The sequence below is a fragment of the Silurus meridionalis genome, chromosome 25, assembly GCF_014805685.1.
Source record: "Silurus meridionalis isolate SWU-2019-XX chromosome 25, ASM1480568v1, whole genome shotgun sequence".
NCBI classification, from domain to species: domain Eukaryota; kingdom Metazoa; phylum Chordata; class Actinopteri; order Siluriformes; family Siluridae; genus Silurus; species Silurus meridionalis.
In genome coordinates, this window is record NC_060908.1 from 10,258,289 (window position 1) to 10,271,534 (window position 13,246).

Sequence of the window (13,246 nt, forward strand, 5' to 3'; positions counted from 1 at the left end):
TTGCAAAAAACGTCAAAGAGTAGAAATCTCTTTGGGTACGTTCCGAAGGTCATAACACCATTAGGGATGTGTTGGATCAGGATAAAACTGTCCATAACACACTGAACTAACTGTTCTGCTCATAGACACTTATAATGTGAACAGTGATTATTCCTGTTCCGGCTCAGGTGCGATTAAAATGACTTTGCCGGGCTAATTGTATAGTTCTTTTGATACGGTAGTGAAGACAGCACTCCACAGGTTCTACCTCACAGTTGGGCAGGATGCTGTGCTCCTCTTCCGTTAGAAAGTAAGATACTTGTAATACAATCGAAGGATGATGTCCAACCTACACGTAGAGATATCACCCAATGGCGAAATACACAGCAGAAGGTACTATGAACTTCAATCTGTTACAGAAATAGGAGAAGGACCCTATTGTTTATATAGATTGGTGCAGTGCCCCCTGTGGGTATACCCGAAGAACATTTAGCTCAGGGACCAGCAGGGATATGTGCCTTATCTGATCTCCTTCCTTGGGCATAGATTGTGCACAACAATCATTGGATAAATTATATAATGGTATAATCAGCAACGTTTTATCAATTACACAATAGTTGCCTTAGATCTGGTTAACCGTCTGGAGTCTGAGGGTGTTTTGGGCCCCTTGAGAGATTTTGGCATGCTCTTACATTTGGTTCTTTTTAGTTGCTTTTAAATACACTCACCGGCCACTTTATTAGGTACACCTGTCCAAACGCAAATTTCTAATCAGCCAATCACATGGCAGCAACTCAATGCATTTAGACATGTAGACATGGTCAAGACGCCCTGCTGCAGTTCAAACTGAACATCAGAATGGGGAAGAAAGGTTCGCTGATCTACTGGGATTTTCACGCACAACCATCTCTAGGGTTTACAGAGAATGGTCCGAAAAAGAGAAAATATCCAGTGAGCGGCAGTTTTGTGGGTGCAAATGCCTTGTTGATGCCAGAGGTCAGAGGAAAATGGCCCAACTGGTTGCAGCTGATAGAAAGGCAACAGTAACTCAAATAACCACTTGTTACAACCGAGGTATGCAGAAGAGCATCTCTGAAAACACAACACGTTGAACCTTGAGGCAGATGGGCTACAGCAGCAGAAGACCACACCGGGTGCCACTCCTGACAGCTACGAACAGGAAACTGAGGCTACAATTCGCACAGGCTCACCAAAATTGGACAATAGAAGATTGGAAAAACGTTGCCTGGTCTAAGGAGTCTCGATTTCTGCTGCGACATTCGGATGGTAGGGTCAGAAATTGGCGTCAACAACATGAAAGCATGGATCCATCCTGCCTTGTATCAACGGTTCAGGCTGGTGGTGGTGGGTGTAATGGTGTGGGGGATATTTTCTTGGCACACTTTGGGCCCATTAGTACCAATTGAACAATGTGTTAACGCCACAGCCTACCTGAGTATTGTTGTTGACCATGTCCATTCCTTTATAACCACAGTGTACCCATCCTCTGATGGCTACTTCCAGCAGGATAATGCGCCATGTCATAAAGCGTGAATCATCTCAGACTGGTTTCTTAAACATGATAAGTTCACTGTACTCAAATGGCCTCCACAGTCACCAGATCTCAATCCAATAGAGCACCTTTGGGATGTGGTGGAACAGGTGATTCACATCATGGATGTGCAGCCGACAAATCTGCAGCAACCGTGTGATGCTATCATGTCAATATGGGTCAAAATCCTTGAGGAATGTTTCCAGTACCTTGTTGTATCTATGCCACGAAGGATTAAGGCAGTTCTGAAGGCAAAAGGGGGGTTCAACCTGGTACTAGTAAGGTGTACCTAATAAAGTGGCCGGTGAGTGTATATTATTGACAAAAGACTTATTACACTGTATTCAGCACAAACTGGGCTACCATTATATGTAAACAACTTATATGTGTGTGTTTGTATTTTTGACAAAATAAGGTTTATGAGTGGTTTTTGAAAAAGAAAAAAAGAAAAAACTCACTGAATTAAGGACTCAAAACCTACAGTAAACATGTTTTCACAAGACTTTTTGAGAACAGATCATCTAATGTATGTTTTTTTTTTGCTCTTTTACCGGCATCTGAAAGAAAAAAAAAAAAAACGTTTGGGCGCCGGCGGCAAATCAGACTCATTAAAGGACAATTACATGTGACAACATTAATGGCGGTGCAGAATAGATTTGTCCTTTACTCCAGGATGACATTGTGTGTGTGAGCTTTAACTGGTGAGGAATGTTGTGCTCTAGTTCCCCTCCACACAGGTGGATTGTGGAGCATTTACACAGGTGCTGGACAAGATGAAACAGTTGAGAGGACCTAAAACTGGTTGGTGGACATGGTTATTTTCTACTAATTGGGGGTCGTCCCTGACACGCATTGGTATCACTAATATAGGTTGGTTGTGTATTGGTTTTTGCATTCCTTTGCTTCGTCACTCGATATGCTCCCTGGTATTAGAAGAGAGACAATATGCGTTAAATGACTTTTTTTTTACGACAGAGTAAGGTTATCTATGACACTATTTCCTTCTGTTCACCTACAAAGACATCACACCGACTTTCCCCTTCCTTCAGGACCTGCTAAATCACCTACAGATGACCTTGACATTACACCTGACAAGTATGTGTTCACAATCACCTTAGTGCCCCTAAAACCTTTCTATGCACTCCTTTGAACATGCATATATATATATATATATATATATATATATATATATATATATATATATATATATATATATATATATATATATATATATATACACATATTAACCTTCATATATGCTGCCTACAAGTATGCTTAAATGTGATTGTATATAGTATAATACTGTTTGGTTGTTTCTGTTAATGTTTTGTGTCTGTTGTTGACCTTATTTTATTTGCGTTGACCTGATTTTAGCATGTGGGACTTGTTGAAACCTTCACGTTCTACACCTGATTTTCTTATGCTCTATTGAATGTTACAGACAATTAAGAAGAGTTTAGTTCCTGCCCAGGTGCAATGCATAGTCACGCATTACTACTCAGGCTGTGTGGCCATTTTTCCTCGCATTGGCTCTCTGAGGTTTTTTCACCCACCCCTGTGGCAGAACCAAGTTTGGAATAAGCAATAGTCCTTTTAATTCCCTATTACAAGGTAGCTGTTAACATAATTGTGACTAAAGTATTTTGTTAGTCTATCCCAGAACGGTACCTCATATTTTTGCTTTCTATTCTTTATTACTTTAGTGTTTTACTCACCTAGATACTAGAATACTAATGACATAGTACATTATTAGCACAGTAGCACACATGCCATCATACATATATGTTACTTCACAACAATCACACACACAGCCACTGCACCGTATCTTACACTTGCCAGCGCATTTCACACTGCGCAGCTTTGCCCTCAACGTTTTCCCCTCCTGTTTAATGAGTACTTTCTTTGCATCCTCAATCATCAAGTCTTCCGCCTTGTTGGTCATGTCAACAGCTTTCTCCCTATATCTCCTTGGATGCAACCTGATGAGGTTGCATTCCATCAGTATTCCCCCTGTGGGGATTTAGTCTGTTGTGCTGTTTTCATACACTCCTATTCTTTAAATAAGGGTCTTTAAATGATGTATGACTAGGTATAAATAATAATAATTTACGATTCAGTATTTGAGTTTGTTTGATAAGGCTTAAGAGCTTTAAAAGCTTTTAAAATTTGCTAAGTTAATACTTTAACTTCATGTTCATATAATGAACAGACTGCACACTCTAAATTTAAGAATAACAAGGACACAGCACACAGCAGCTAGGGACAGATTGTTTTGCATTTTCATTTTGGCCAGGTCATGGTAACTGTGTGTAATGTTCTGGGCCAGAGTGGGCTTGAGAACCAAGCTAATGTTCAAGGGAATGTGCAAAAGAAAAACCATAGGACAGCTCAGTAAAACTTTCAGGAGAACTGGCCTAACCATTAAGATCCTCACATACAGGTGAGGGGCCCTGTAATCATGACAACCTACACTAATCCATGAATCAACACGGACACTAGAACATGACAACACTGTCATTATCAATATCTTAAAATGGGTTGGTATCAGGGAGGCATGTGTCCATTTGGGTAGAAGAGTCAAAAACATGAGGGACATGAACCAGTCGATAGGATGGCCACATTTCTGGGTTAGGTTTAGGTGTAGAAGACAGCAGAGTATCAAGAAAAAGTGTTCTTAATTATTTTTAGTCCAACCCTAAATAGGCTGAAGTTAATGGGAATTAAATTAAACAAACAAACAACTAAATGACGTATTGAAGGATTTTTTTTTTTTTAGATAATTGTAAAGGGCCAAAAAATTGGAGAGTTGCTCTCGGGTTGAGTGTGGCTTTACTGCAATAAACTTATTACTGACGTTCAGGAGAAGATTGTTCTCCTGGCATCCTTTCTCCAGGTTTTAAATCTTCTGTCGGTCTCGTCATTGTTGGAGATCAGGCCCACCACAAGAGTGTCATCAGCAAACTTGATGGTGGTCGAGTTGAAAGAGGCCACACAATCATATGTGTACAGAAAGTACAGCAGGGAGCTCAGAACACAGCCCTCAGAAACTCCATTGCTGAGGGTGAGGGATGATAAGGTGTGTTTGCCCACTCGTACATACTGTAGTTTGTCTGTCACTAAGCAAACTGTAGTGGATCCAGTGTGTCCGTTAGTGAAGCAGTGATAAAGCATTTGACCAGTCTTCCAAAGCACTTCATCACTACGGAAGTCAGGATCTGTTCTGTCGGGACTCACAAGCATCAGATTGTACAATCAGCTCGCTCGTGAGACCGTGATGGATTCAATTAAAACAGTGCGAACAAACACTAAATCTAAAAGCAGCAAATAACAGCAGCAGTAAACTATTACATTTCAGTCACTGTTGTGGTTTTCCACGAATGTTTATGTATTTGTACACCAATGCATATATTTTCCATTTTTTTAAGTCAGTTTGCAGGGTTTCTCTGTTCCATTCTCTTTTATAGCATTTGTCTGCTACAACATTAACTTATCTGTTGTCAAAGGCGATTTACTGCAGCTTTACTGCGTTCAAATGATTGAATTTAATTAATTAGAGCCAGAGCACCAAAGGTGTGTAGGACCCTATTGTAATTGTCGTTTTTTTATTAGGGCCCGAGCACCGATGGTGCGTAGGACCCTATTGTTTTTGTGTCGTTTCTTTCTTCTTCTTCTTATTTAAAAAAAAAAAATGCTCGGAAAGATACGAAACCTTGCGCACAGAGTGAAAAAAGTCGAAAGATTAGGTACGCCATGTTCTTCGAAGGTGGATGTGGCAAAACTGGCTCAGTAGCACCACCTATACACATTCAACGGTGTGTGGCTCAAGCTATGTTTCACGTACATGTCTAAAAAACGGTAGACACATGCAACACACTAAGACCTACAAAAAAGTCTCTTGAAACGAAATCCCACACCCAACAGGAAGTCGGGTATTTGTAATTGTATGAGCAGATTTTTGGTCAATTTTGCCATTTGTACATTCGCATATTGCATTTTAACAAACTCCCCCTAGATATTTGTTCAGATCAACACCAAATTTGGTCACATAATCTGAAGGCCTTTGCAATGTTAAATTACGAAGACCATGAAAACGGAAGTTGCTATAACTCGGACATACAATGTCCAATTTGCCCCAAACTTAACAGGATTGCTAAGACTCCTGATCTGACCAGATCTACATTTCCATATTTAGTAATAGTCATAGCGCCACCTGCTGGCAACAGGAAGTGTCATGTTTTACTGTGCAATTAACTACTCCTAGAAATGTAATGCCATCCCCTTTTCTATTTGGTCAGTCTTATCTTAAGGCCTTTGTGCTAGTGAATTGTGAAGATCTTTAACGTTCGTTAAAGGGCGTGTCCATGGCGCCGTAACAAATTTCAATGCCTCTCCATGCTAATAACAGTTGAGATTTGTTCAGATCGAATTCAGATCGAATTCTGGACTATAAGCCGCTACTTTTTCCCCACGCTTTGAACCTTGCGGCTTAAACAACGAAAGAAATTGCCGAACGGGCATTAAAAAAAAAAAAAAAAAACCACTTCACCTGTGTTCTGAGCTGCACGGCATTGGGAGAATGTGCCTAACCCTAACCCTGATTTTTAACCACACGACGATGCCAAAAAAAAAACTCTCGAGAGAAATAGTTGTGAAAGGAAGTAGGAAGACAGTGAACAAAGACTTTCTTGGTAGGCTACTGTTTAGATACAAGCCGTTGTAACGCGTTGAGTCTGTTCCTCAGCCTCAGTTTAGGTCAGTGTTCATGACTCCACCATAAGAAAGAGACTGGTCTGCATGGCAGCGTTCCAAGACGAAAACCGCTGCTGAGCAAAAAGAACAAAGTCTCGTCTCGGTTTTGCCAGAAAACATCTTAATGATCACCAAGATTTTTGGGAAAATACTATGTGGACCTACGATACAAAAGTTGAACTTGGAAAAGTTGGAAGGTGTGTCCCCCATTACGTCTGGCATAAAAGTAACACCGGCTTTCAGAAAAATAACATCATACCAACAGTAAAATATAATGGTGGAAGTGTGATAGTCTGGGGCTGTTTTGCGGCTTCAGGACCTGGAAGACTTGCTGTGATAAATAGAACCATGAATTCTGCTGTTTATTAAAAAAATCCTGAAGGAGAATGTATGGCCATCTGTTCGTGACCTCAAGCTGAAGCAAACTTGAGTTCTGTAGCAGGACAAATGATCCAAAACACACCAGCAAGTCCAGCTGCTTTTTTGAGCTTTAACCTTCATTTGCACCTAGCATGGTGAAGTGTGTTCACAGACATAAAATTTTAGAGGTGTTTCTGGGCCCATGCAGTAATTTCTATGAGATACCTGTTTTTGTGATACTGTGCCACTTGAGGGGCTAAAAGTCACAGGCATTAAATAATCATTCACGATTGTTCCTTGTATACAGAAATATCTCTAGAATCTCAGATTTTTAGAATCTCAGAAGTATTATGTATGTTTCTCATCTGAAGCCAGTTAACCTAACTATTTAGAAATGTTCCTCTACATGATTAGAAATTGCTGTTGGTTTATGGCAGAATTTCAACAGTATAATCCTATGATGTTAGTAAGCAGTACATTACTGTTTTTTGTTGTTGTGAAATGACAATATAACGACATTTTACTGTATTTATTACTCAAGTAAATAAAACATTACTATCCAGTATTTTTGTAAACTGCAGTGAGCACACAATGACTTTTATTAGTGTTCATACTATTAATAGGTGATTTCCCCTTTTGTCTATGATATCGGGCAAACAAAATGCATTATATTTGCTACTGCAACTAACCTGTATTGTGGATATTTTAAGTGAAACTAGCTTTTATTTTCTCTTTTTCAGTGATTAACACACCAACTGCAGCATCATTGGGTACAGCTGGATTTCTGACACAGATTATATTATACCCAGTTACAGGGTGAATTTCATTCAACATGTGATAATTCTTCTGCAAAGTAAAATTTCCAAACATGCATAAAATCACATCAATGTCTTTGTAGCATGCAGAAATGGCCAGTGCTTTTTTTTTTCGTTAAAAGGCTACCAGCTCCAAAAGATAAAAAAAATTTATAAAAAAGATAAAGATAAAAAAAAAGCTTTCCTTTCCTGATGTGTGTTCTTGACATAAATAAAACAAAGTATATTCTTGTTATCATCAATGAGTAATCTTTATTTACTTCACACTAATTCTAAACACACATTTGTTTTTCAGACGGTTTATCGTGATAAATCTGGAAAAGGGCACCAAAGCTGCTGGAGTCATATCAAAGCGGTCAGGGAAGGTCACCCAGAAAAAGACAACCATGAACCCTCGTGTGTCCAGTCTTCAAAAAATTATTAATTTAAAATGGGACTTTATATGAATAATCCACACACCTGAGCACACACAGGCAATATCTCATGTGCAAACTTACAACACACACACTCACATGGCATAAATCACACACGTGCATATTCATTCAAAAACATGTGTCCACAGCAAATTTTTGGAATTTTACATTTACATCCTTATTGTCATTATAAGCTTTGGGTTTTGGTTAATCATTTATTTTCATTTTATACAACTGTCAGAATCTGGTTTGGGGGATATTTTGAGTTGTTTTATTTAATGTTATTTAGGTTAAGAACTCTTTTTAACAGTTTAATGATGTTTTGAAACAACACTTTAAAGTTGCTTTACTTCCACATTTATACACTGTAGTAAAATCACAAGGTTTTAAAAAGGTTAATGGCCAATGCTAATCTCAGAAATGTACTTTAAATGTAGAAACAGCATAATGCTGTATTTGCTAAAACAGTAGCCAACTTTTGTACAGCAACTTTCTGGCAAATATGCTGCCATTGTATTTGTTTTTTGTTTGTTTGTTTTTTTTCAGTTTTTTTAAATAAACAGTAGCAAACTCATTTTAACCAACAGTAAGACACTTAATTTTACAGTAAAATGCTGGCAACCTTGCTGCCAGTACTTTACTGTTTGTTTTTTAATGGAATTTTTTTTTAACAAAGTAGATGTTTCTTTTTGTAACACTGTACTTGCCTTTTGTTGGCACTGTCCTGCTATTTTGAGATGTATAACAGGCATCAAATTAAAATTACTTGATTGATTTGGATTTATGATGTTCAATGGCTAATACAGCTATTCATAAGCTTGTAAAAGTAGAGACCACTAATGACAGACACGAAGCTGGTCTAATTTTGCTAAACACTGCTGCGCACCTAAAAAATCTTATACAAAACAACCCCAAGTTCCTTTTGAATACAGTGGCTAAATTAACTACAAATCAGATATCTGAAAAAGGTATTCCATCACAGTTTTTAGTGAGGACTTTATGAATTTCTTCACTGAAAAAAAAAAAAACCCTGAAAGTATTTCATTAGAAACAAACATAATTGTGAAGGTCCAACCTCAGACAGCATTTTGTGATCAGTCTCACCTAAAGCGCTACAATAACAATGCTTTACAATTATAGGACAAGAAGAGCTGTATGAAGAGCTTTTTTGCTCTTTTAGGATATATGAGGTGTTGTCTCTAAATGCTCAAACTGAAAATTTTACTTTAAGCATTATAACAAGCAAATAAATTGAGTTATTTCCATCAAGCATTATACATTCAATATCGAATTCTGCTCACCACTGCATAACCGAGGTTAAGAAATATGGAGCTAAATAATACTACATACTAAAACAAATAACTGACCTGGTGGGCCCTGCAGATCAGGTCCAAGTCATGTTTATGGAGAAATTTGGCCACCACTTCAGCACCAAAGGTAAAGGAGACGCCGCGATCGTTCTCACCCCAGCCTAGCACATCTTTATCGGGATCAGACCACAGAAGATCACACAGCAGGCCCTGGTCAGGCACATCTGTGGGCCTCATGATTCGTCGAATTTGCTCCATGGACTGCAGGTCTGGAGACAAACCTTTAGCACATAAAAAGGTGATACACATAAATGGTACATCACTCACAACATTATTTGTTCATTTTTAAACATACTACCGAATTTTTCAAACCATAAGCGGCTACTTTTCCCCATGTTTTTTGAACCCCATGGCTTAAACAACGAAGCGGCTAATATATGGATTTTTCCTGGGATTTTCCCGGTTTCACAAACTTCAAGCCAAAAAACTGAGCGACATAACATTAGACCAATGAAATTTCTGAGCGGAAACGGAAATAAATAAATAAATAAATAAAATAAAACGCAGCTCACCTGTGTTCTGAGCGGCACGGCATTGGGAAAAAACTTCCACCGGTGGCGCACGACAATGACAAAAGATAAACTCCCCAGAGAAATACAGTGGTACCTTGACCTATGAGTTTAATTCATTCCGTGGACTAGCTCGTATCTCAATTTGCTCGCAAATCAAATTAGTTTTATATATTGAAAATACTTAAAATGGTATTAACCCGTTCCAACCCTCAAAATGACAGCCCATTTTTGTGTTTCATGTTATTAAATTGGAAAATACATTTCTAAATAACAAATCTTGTTATAAAAGAAAGAGTATGTAAAGATATAATAAGGTTTTATTCAGTGTATTTTCCTTGGAGATGAGACGACTTGAGCTAACGAAAATGCCGGTGGGGTGTGTGTGTGTGTGTGTGTGTGTGTGTGTGGAGGGGGGGTAGAGGCGATAAGCGGAGGCGGAGGGAAAACTCTTTTTTTTACTATCACTCCTGTACACTACAAATCCCTAATTTTTTTTTTTACTTTTTCTTCTTTGCTTATCTTAATTTCCGTCACAATCTTCGCTTTATGGCTTCGCTCCGCCATCTAGCAGCAGCGTCTCGAGCTCGTGCCTCAATTTTTTGCTCGCGTAACAAAAAGAAAAAAAATCGCCCGAGTGACCGCTCGTACATTGATGCACTCGTAGGTCAAGGTACCACTTTAGTTGTGAAAGGAAGGAAGAAGACAGTGAACAATGACTTACTTGGTAGGCTACTGTTAAATACAAGCTGTTGTAACACGTTGAGTCTGGGTCAAGGAATAGCTCACTAAAACTCCAGTTGCAACAGAAATCATATAAGCACAGACAGGTTTCCAAAACTCGTGCTTTCTTATTTTTCTTGGCAACAGCATTATGGGTTAGTCAAATAAACTTAGAAATGAGCATCAGAAAATAATAAGGACATAATCCTCAGTCTTACACACACGCAGTAATACCGGAAGAATGTACAATATAATTTTATATACACACACACACACACACACACACACACACACACACACACACACACAGCTGAATAATCACTAAACATTTGTTTGACTGATGCGCCAAGTCTCAAATCAGCCCCAAAATCTGCCACATCGCAATCATCCAGCAATTAAAACAGTCATTGTGGAAACACAGCAAAAGTTACGTTTGGGTTCCTGATGAATTATGTAATTTAAAACACCAATTACTTTCAAATATTTACAAGAATATTTTTACGAGCTGCCCTATCATCTGAAAACATAAACAGGCTTGTCTGTTTAAGCAACATTCTGAGTGCAAAAAAAAGAGAACTACCGTAATTTCAGGACTATAAAGTGCACCCATATAAGCCGCACCCACTGAATTTTACAAATATTTTTATTTTGAACATAAATAAGCCGCACCTGTCTAAGCCGCAGATGTCTACACTGAAACGAATGAACTTTACACAGGCTTCTAACAGACACATTACACACGGTGTAACAAGTGAAATATGTTGTGCTTCCTTTAGGAGCATAGCGGTATTTTGGGAATAGCCTTGCACTGCATTTTTCCGCTATTACTGCATGTGTGCAAGACAAGGATTATGTCCTAATTATTTGTTTCTTTGACTAAACCGTAACGCTGTTGCCAAGAAAAATAAAAAAGCACGAGTTTTGGAAACCTGTCTGTGCTTATATGATTTCTGTTGCAACTGGAGTTAGTGAGCTCTCCCTTCACCCAGACTCAACGTGTTACAACGGCTTGTATCTAAACAGTAGACGACCAAGAAAGTCATTGTTCACTGTCTTCCTCCTTCCTTTCAAAACTATTTCTCTCTGGAGTTTATCTTTTGGCATCGTCGTGCGTAAAAAAAAAAAAAAATGTTTTCTCCCGATGCCGTGCGGCTCAGAACACAGGTGAGGTGCGTTTTTTGTTTCCATTCGGAAATTTCATGGGTCTAATGTTATGGGGTTCAGTTTTTGGCTTGAAGTTTGTGAAACCGGGAAAAACCCAGGAAAAGTTTAAGCCGCAGGGTTCAAAACGTGGGGAAAAAAGTAGAAGCTTATAATCCGAAAATTACGGTAATGGGAACCTGTGTTTTTTCTATGCTCTTTTTTCCATGCGTTTAATAGACATGAACAAGTCCTTTGAAAAACATGTCCACCGTCTTTATGCTATGTACTATAGAGGGGTGAGAGAAGTAGGTATAGTCACAACATTTAGGGATATCTCAATACATCTATAACCAGTGTTGGGGGTAACGTGTTACAAGTAACGTGCATTACGTAATAATGTTACTTTTCTGGAGTAACGAGTAAAGTAGCGCGTTACTTTATAAATTTACACATTAATATCTGAGTTACTTTTTTAAAGAGAAATGCGAGTTACTTTTCAGTTAAATTATTTTGCATAAAAAATAAATACTGAATGAAAATGAACGTAGTCACGTAGAATCGCGCACTCATACGTGCGAGCAACGGGAACAGAAGCTGGTCAGAAGCGGAGATGGCAAACCAGAGCATTACATTATTGTGATGGAAGTATTCTTATTATTTTAAAATGGTCGAGGAAAAGGAGAAAGGAATAATGGTTAAGTGATTATGTGTTGGTGAAAAGCTGACAACTGCAAAAAATAGCTCTTCAAAAAAAAAAAAAAAAAAAAAAACATCTGCATGCAAAGCACAGTACTACAGATGTGCGTGTGTGTGTGTGCGTGTGTGTGTGTAATGTTGAATATATGCAACATTATGCAATGTTGCATATATGGAAATGGAGACAGAAATATAGAAAACTTTCGACTTTCCTCCACTGCAGATCTATTGACTGCTCAGAATAAAAGTTTTCTGTGGGAGACACATGTACGATGCCATCACAGCGGAGAGAGAGAGCAAATTCACAGCTCATTTGCTCTTTGTGGGAAGATAAACTGCCACGGTCACTGATAATAGTGCAAACTTTGTAAAAGCTTTCAGAATGTTTCAAGCTGATGATGAAGCAGAGAATGATGTAGACGAGGACGAGGTCATATTTACAGAATTGCACGATGTTTTACGTGATGACAGTGAAAGGTATGTTCTCCCTCCACATCACCGGTGTGCAGCCCACACCCTTAACCTTATATACACGAACGATAGTTACATTTCTGACGGCGAAGGCAGATTGCAAAGCAGTGTACAGAAGTGCGACTGGAAAGTGTTCAGCCTTGTGGTCAAAATTTTGTAGATCATCTTATTGTTCTCTAAGAAGTTATTAAGCATTTTAAATGTTTAAGACATGTCTTTTGACCTAATATAACTTATTTTTTAATGGCAATTATCTATATTACACCTGTTACACTTGTAAGGCGTGAAAGAGATACAAGCAACGCAAAAGTAATATAACGCATTACTTTCCATAAAAAGTAACTAAGTAACGTAATTAGTTAGTTTTTTGCGGAGTAACTCAATATTGTAATGCATTAAAAAAGTAACGTTGCCCAACACTGTCTATAACTCCCATCTCTTATAAAAAAATAATTTACCTTATTTA

The 13,246-nt window shown here is 38.3% G+C and overlaps 1 protein-coding gene across 1 annotated transcript in view; it reads right to left on the reverse strand.

Annotated features, from left to right (window-relative positions):
- The window catches only part of ppp1cc (protein phosphatase 1, catalytic subunit, gamma isozyme), a 44,857-nt gene that overhangs the window by 16,108 nt on the left and 15,503 nt on the right, over window positions 1-13,246 (reverse strand). The window contains exon 5 of the mRNA XM_046838763.1: window positions 9,236-9,459. Within this exon, the coding sequence (XP_046694719.1) occupies window positions 9,236-9,459 (224 nt within the window). The remainder of the gene's footprint in view (window positions 1-9,235; window positions 9,460-13,246) is intronic.